Below are 6902 nucleotides of genomic sequence, written 5' to 3'. Positions count from 1 at the left end.
GGAAGAGCTTGGAAGGAACGCGTCTCCTTGAGCAATAGAAGTGTGGTAGACTCCGGACGTGAGATTTGAGTTGGGAAATGTCAAATCCGCAGAGAAATATGGTGAAAATGCCCCGGTTCAATCATCGGTCTAGAAATTTGAAGTCGGGACGGTTGAACCGGTCCTGGACTTATTTGGGCTGCTGGGAAGGCCACGAAAGTGGGTTGGGCAATGGGAATGGGTTCCTCAGTGTGCAGAGCACGTGGGTACGAGGCTAGGGCTCAGTTCAGCAACGTGTTGGAATCTAGTTAGGCTTGAATGGCTTGGGCCGACTCACCTTGGGCTTAGGCCCTTACGGGCTTAGATGGCATAGCTTGGGCCGTGGTCATGGTGTCGTGGACCTTGCTAAGGGTGGCTGTCGTGGTGGCCATTATGGTGGTTGCTACGGTGGTGCCCCATGAGGGTGGTGCTGCTTCATTCATCGTCGTGTTTAGCCTTGTGGATGGTCGTGGTCCAAATCCTTGAACGTAGGAAGTTCCGACCATCGTGGTTTACGATTTTCTAGTCATTGTACTTTTCTTTTACGTTTTATAAAAGAATTTTTATCAAAGAAATTTGCATCCTAAATAAAAAATCCAAGAATAAGAATGTACGAAAAATCTACAAATAAGCAAGAAAACAAAAAACCTTGAATGCAAGAGTCTTTTTCGAGTGTTTGATCAAGACTCTCCATGAAAGCACCAATTTATGGATGCAAATTTCCGCCTTCTTTTTCTTGGACAAAAATGCACCTGCAAAACAATTAACATCTTAGGTCAAGGCCAAGAGCCTCATGCGCCCACGATGACTAGGGGGGCTTTGGCCAAAGAACATCCAATGCCAAAGTTAGAATTTGAGGGAAAAGTGTTTAGAGAAATTTGGAGAATTTTGCAAGAGAGTTGGAATTAGGTTTTGAGGAGAAATGGGAGCTATTTATAGGGGTGTGACCAGCCCTTATTTGGAGAAAAGGGGTACGGCCACTTATGGTGGTTTTTGGGTGTAATTGCAAGATATTATGTCAAAATAATATCCTGCAATCAATTAGGAAATTAATTAGAAAATTAATTAATTAATTAATTAGGAAATTAATCAATTAATTTAGGTAATAAATCCTATTTAGAATGAATAATTGAAGGTTACCTTGTGGGGGAGGATTTGATGAGGATGGATAAAATAGGTTTTGAATAAGTACCTATTTTGATCACTTTTGACCATGATTGAGTTGTGATTGTCCGCTGCTTACGCGAAGGAGTTCTGGTGTGCCTTGAGGGTAATTTTGTCTTTTTACCCGAGAATCATATGTCGCCTCCATATTTTTCTCGATTATTTTTGGCTCCACACAATGTAGTCTTTCGTGAATAAAGACTCAACCATATGGTTTAGAGCTTTAGAACCCGTTACAAAAAATTAAATAAATAAATAAAAAAAAGGAGAAATTTAAATGATACTAGCCAATGCTATAATACAAGACAAATTCGATTTTGCACTACCTCATGCATTTGTTGGAATTCCAATATACTTAGAATTTATTCTATACTTCCATTAAGTACAATGTAGTCTTTCGTGAAAAAAAAAAGGGCTCAACCATAGGTCTGAGACCTTTGAAACCCATGACGGTGGTATCCTTTTCATGTTCTTCCACATGCAAGACATCCAAGTAACTTTTGGAACTTATGACGGAGGTTCCTCTCCATGCTCTTCTCATACTTACTTCTCTGATTTTTACCACCAATACTACTCCCTAGACCTCCATAATTGAAGGTGCACCTCCTTCCCCTAACTAGTCGTGTGGGCCTAAGCACCATCATCTTCTAGTTGTGAACTCAGGCCCATAGCCATGCCTTTGCTGCTGCTGCTTTTCATGAGATCCTTGGGGACTTTGTGTAAAGTGGTGAAAGGGTAGGGTTTGGGTAGTGGGAAAATGGGGCATTGAAGCAAAAAAGAAGGGGAGAAAGAAGAAGAGGAAGAGGAGGGCACATAGGAGAAAGAGGAAGAGAAAGGTACTGGGTAAAAAGAGGAAAAGGAAGAGGGAGGCATAGATTTATAATTGATGGATAGGGGTTTGCCTAACGAACCATTCAGTCGGGCAAATATAAGGAAAACATCAAGCAAAGGTTGTGTCGGTAGATATTTACTACACATCAGTATGGGCTTTTGACCAACGATAGTAGATTGTAACCGACAAATAGTGTTGCTGGGCAGAGCCTACCTAGCCAACGAAGACAGGATTCATCAGGCAAACCGTCTGATCGCCATTTTTTCCCTCTTCAAGCCAAAATGTTGCCCCGAAGAATTTTGACTTGCCCTACGAATATTTTCTGTCACCTGATTTTGGGTAAAACCTGAATGTTGACCATCTTCGCCTTATCAACTGAAATATCCGTCAGGTAAAGAGACTTTACCCGATGAACTCTTGTTGGGCAAAAGTTTGTAGGGAAAGCCCCATTTTCTAGTAGTACACTTGTCGTATCATGTGGTACATCAATATGATACAAAAATGTAGTAACTTAATTTTAATGGTTACTGAAATTCTCCATACGATCAAACCGATTACTAGAGAGTATATATGTTCGCATACAAAGAAATATAACAAAAAATTATCATCTTTTTGAAAACTCATGAAAAATGAAATTTAGGGCCACTTTCACAATAACCTTGCCTAAAAAGTTCTTATTTTACATAGAAAACACAGTCCTAAACTTTATGTATCTTCCACCTCATAAACTATTTTCCTACCCCACTTGCCTTGAACTTTTTATGGATCTCTGTAGCTTCAAAGGTTCTTCTCTCAACACTATAAGTATGGGGTATCTCCAATCCAAAGCCAATTAAGAAACCAGCTGCTTCCTCAGGAAAAACAGAAGGGTTGTAATCTTTGAGAGATATCATGGCAACGATGTCATCAGATCCTCTTGTGGTTGGGAGAGTTATTGGAGACGTTGTTGATTACTTCTCCTCCAGTGTAAGAATGACAATCACATACAACTCGAACAAGGTGGTGTATAATGGGCATGAGCTATTTCCTTCCTCAGTAACCATCAAGCCTAAGGCTGAAGTTCATGGAGGCGATTTGAGGAGTTTCTTTACACTGGTACGTGCATGTCACCCTCCCAGCTTCTATATATTCTCTTGTTATCATGTTTATATATACCATAATTTATTTTCTTAAATAAGGATTTAATTTAAAATAGGTATTTTGTTCTTTGTAGGTCATGACGGATCCAGATGTTCCAGGCCCTAGTGACCCATACCTGAAGGAACACTTACACTGGTAAACCCTTCCCTGAAGAGATGATCATAAAAATGCAATCTTAAATAAGGAAAATAAAATAAAAGGCAATCATTTTCCCGGCCCTAGAGACTCATATCTGAGGGAACACTTACACTTTTACCAACCTCTAATTAATTAACTTGAGCATAATATTATATCCACCTGAAGATTAAAATATGAAACACTAACCTTTTATACCGCAGAGAGTCAGTTATTCGGGGTTACCAATATATTTACAAGACATCGAGAAAATCATGCAAATTATAATCTATATATGCGTCTTTTTTATATAACATAAAATTAACTGCGTCCTTGAATCTTACTGATCTTTTTCTTTTCCAATAAGTTTGTATGTTTCATGATTGACCTGGTAAATTTATCTGGGCTTTTTTGTCCTGTTAGAGATGGCCTGATACAGGGAGTTTCTATTTCCTTATAATTGTTTTTGGATAAAACCTACATAATCAGAAGACAGAAGCTTCTATTGCATACTCATGAATTCAGTGTGATAATTTTGTTAAAAAATTTGGACTAAATAATTGGCCTTCTTGATTATAGGATTGTGACTGACATCCCAGGCACTACTGATAACACATTTGGTAAGTCCATTATGTTCTGAGAGAGATAATGAATATGATTTTTTGTTTGTTTGAACGCGAGATATATAATTAAAAACAGGAAAGGAGGTGGTGAAATATGAAATGCCAAGGCCAAACATAGGGATCCACAGGTTTGTGTTTCTTCTGTTCAAGCAGAAAGGCTGGCAGACAGTGATCCCTCCTGCATCAAAGGACCACTTCAATACCCGAAAATTTGCAGAGGCAAATGACCTTGGCCTTCCTGTGACTGCTGTCTTCTTTAATGCCCAAAGAGAAACTGCTGCAAGGAGACGCTAAAACAATAGCACTAACCGAAAAAATCAGCTCTGCTCTCCAAGTTGTACCTTGAAATGGATTGTTTACAATAATTAGTAGGGGACCGGTCGGTTTAAAATTTGTGCTAAGTGCACCCTCTTGCTTTATTAACCTAACGAAAGTTTGTAAATTTATGGTTGTGTACTTTATGTGACTTTCTCCAAAATAAATATAGTAATATGGAAAAATTATAATGTACGACTGAATTTCTTCACAAATTCATATTCAAAAATAACAAATTAAGTAACCTATAGGCCGGCGGGTGGCCCTTTACCGCTTGAGGGGCCGGGATAGGTTATCATGAACCGCTTGAGGGAGGAAATGGTAGACTGTCATAGTAGGCCGATGACTTTAGTCCGATGAAATAGCCTATTTTTTACCATTGCTTTTGAAAGATAGTAGTCCAGCGGCATCTTAAGTAAATGGTCTAAAGAGAATATTTCTATAGAAAACTTCATTTTAATAGTTGGAAAAGATCACTTTTAGACTATAACTTTGTGTAAGATTAATATCTAATTAAGCTACTTAGTATTACGGTTTAGAGATAAGAGGTCTTAAGCTCGATTATCGCCAAATGCGAATTTGAACTGTATTATTACTAACTCATTGTGAGGCTAAGTCCATCCGCCTCCCCCTTAGTGTAGATTATGTCATTTGTTTAAATAAAAAAAAATCTAATTAATTTTTGTCCCTTGATACATTTAATCACCTCATTTATTAATTATATTTTGATGTTTTATTTCTCTTTATTTCTAATTTTAATCTGTTAGTTACCTTTAATCCTAATTTTCATTTCAATCATTATATATTTTGGTGTAGACATATAGGTAAACTAGTTTTTTTGTATAATATATTCCGATACAATTTGTGTTCTTCATTTAGGTACATTAATTCATTTAATATATTTCAATTTGTATTCATTGATACATTTAGGTACATTAATTATTCATAATACATTTCAGTACTTCCATTTTGGTACATAAATTTTGGTATATACATTTAGGTACATCAATCCATGTTAATATTTTGGTACACTTATTTATTTATATATTTTTCTTACATGTCACCTTTTTTGTGGAATGTATCTCATTTAGGTACATTTATAAGGATATATTTGGAGGGAGTTAAACAAAATTACTATATTAAAATGTGTATACTAAAAAATTTAAATATTTAATTATGGGAGACATTGAAAAAATACACATTAAATGTTAGGATTAAGAATGTAAAACCCCTCCACATTTTAGAGTCATTTTAAATTGGTCCTAACTTTTTTAAATATTTTAAACAAGTTTCAACCTATTGCAATGTCACATCCATTAAGACCTAGTTAATTTTTTAAACATAGATTATATTAAAAACCAACCAACTTGGTATATCATGGTCAACATTAATGGTAGTTGCCTCAAAATTTAATTTTCAAATATAAATTATATAATATGGAACCCAAATTGATGAAACAGGTATTGAATTGAATCGAAAATGGATCCAAATAGAAATTACATCAGGAGGGCAATCTCCTAACAAGAAAGAGGATTAAGAATTCAGATGCTCATGTGATTTCATCATTTGCAAATTCTTAGCTCGTGAAGCTTCTAGTTTTTCTTTGTGGGCATGAAGATGGTGATAGCCACATCATGGCAGTCCATACTATTTTAACAACCTCCATAACCTTTTTCTAGATGTTGGCGGCTTGAGTTGTAGGGTGGAGTTGGTGGTTTTGCGTTGTATTTGGTGGTGATTGGCTAACAGGGGTGGTAGTGATCGTTAGTTGGTGGAGGCTATACTTTCATGACCTTCTATTGATTTTGGATACAATGTAAGCCCTACTTAATTTAACAGATTTTTAACTGGGGCTTGATGGATGTGACATTTTCAATAGGTTCGGTACTTGTTTGAAATGTTCAAAAAAGTTGAGATTAATTTGGAATGACAATAAAAAGTTGGGGAGCTTTAGATACTTAATTCTAAATATTGAAACAAAAATAAAATATGAAGTTGAATTAAAGTAGACATCAAAAGACTATAACCAATATATAATCTAAGCACTAGGTTTTAATCAAAATTTCAATTTTTTCAAGAATTAAATGACACACCCCGACCCCAATAACACAAGTTACGAGGCCGTGATGTTGGCTATCACTAAATTGACCATATGTCCCCATTGAGAGATGACGTCACAAGCCAACCTAGTAACGAAAGTCATAGTAAGATAAACATCGTGTGAGTGAATTTGAACCAAAATGTTCATTACTAATAAGAGTTGCTACAAAGTTTCCTAATCAACCTCCCCAATTGGGGACACATGTTCGGGGATTAAATCTCGTTATTATCACATCACATCAGAGCAGCTAAAAGTTTCACAAAACAGTAAACACATAAAAGTGCAGTTATGCATAATCGAAATTAGGATTACATGTTTGTTACAAACTAGAACAGACCGGAGTAAAGGAATCATCACCAAAAGTCCAAAGGATAGATGCCTCACTACCAAGTCCACTCGTCACCTTTGGGGTTCTTATTCTTGTTACGTCCTGAGGAGTTGAGAAACAAAGCGTGAGTTGATCAAGTTTATCTAGTTAAAATCATTGAATATAATAATCCCCGTTTTGAAATTACATATATAGTAAAAACGACATACATATAATACTACAATAATAGTAGTCAAGTTCACATCACATCACTCGTCATATCAAAGA

At 36.3% G+C, this 6902-nt stretch overlaps 1 protein-coding gene across 1 annotated transcript; it reads left to right on the top strand.

Moving 5' to 3' along the window:
* Positions 1 to 2905: 2905 nt before the first annotated feature.
* Positions 2906 to 4358, top strand: LOC103931625 (CEN-like protein 2). Its single transcript, XM_009341141.2, has 4 exons — positions 2906 to 3109; positions 3228 to 3289; positions 3848 to 3888; positions 3968 to 4358. The coding sequence occupies exons 1-4, from the start codon at positions 2906 to 2908 to the stop codon at positions 4183 to 4185; spliced, it is 525 nt and encodes a 174-aa protein (XP_009339416.2). The 3' UTR covers positions 4186 to 4358.
* Positions 4359 to 6902: the final 2544 nt, after the last annotated feature.

Source organism: the organism of the source record quoted next, unplaced genomic scaffold (assembly GCF_019419815.1).
Source record: "Pyrus x bretschneideri cultivar Hongxiangsu unplaced genomic scaffold, Pyrus_bretschneideri_v1 Contig29, whole genome shotgun sequence".
NCBI classification, from domain to species: domain Eukaryota; kingdom Viridiplantae; phylum Streptophyta; class Magnoliopsida; order Rosales; family Rosaceae; genus Pyrus; species Pyrus x bretschneideri.
Note: the sequence above shows the minus strand (reverse complement) of the source record. Positions and strands in the feature narration are given on the sequence as shown.

Coding starts and splice junctions, on each gene's coding strand:
- LOC103931625 (XM_009341141.2), top strand. CDS start 2,906: ATGGCAACGATGTCATCAGATCCTCTTGTGGTTGGGAGAGTTATTGGA. Junction 3,110..3,227: donor TGAGGAGTTTCTTTACACTG/GTACGTGCATGT, acceptor TGTTCTTTGTAG/GTCATGACGGATCCAGATGT. Junction 3,889..3,967: donor CACTACTGATAACACATTTG/GTAAGTCCATTA, acceptor AATTAAAAACAG/GAAAGGAGGTGGTGAAATAT.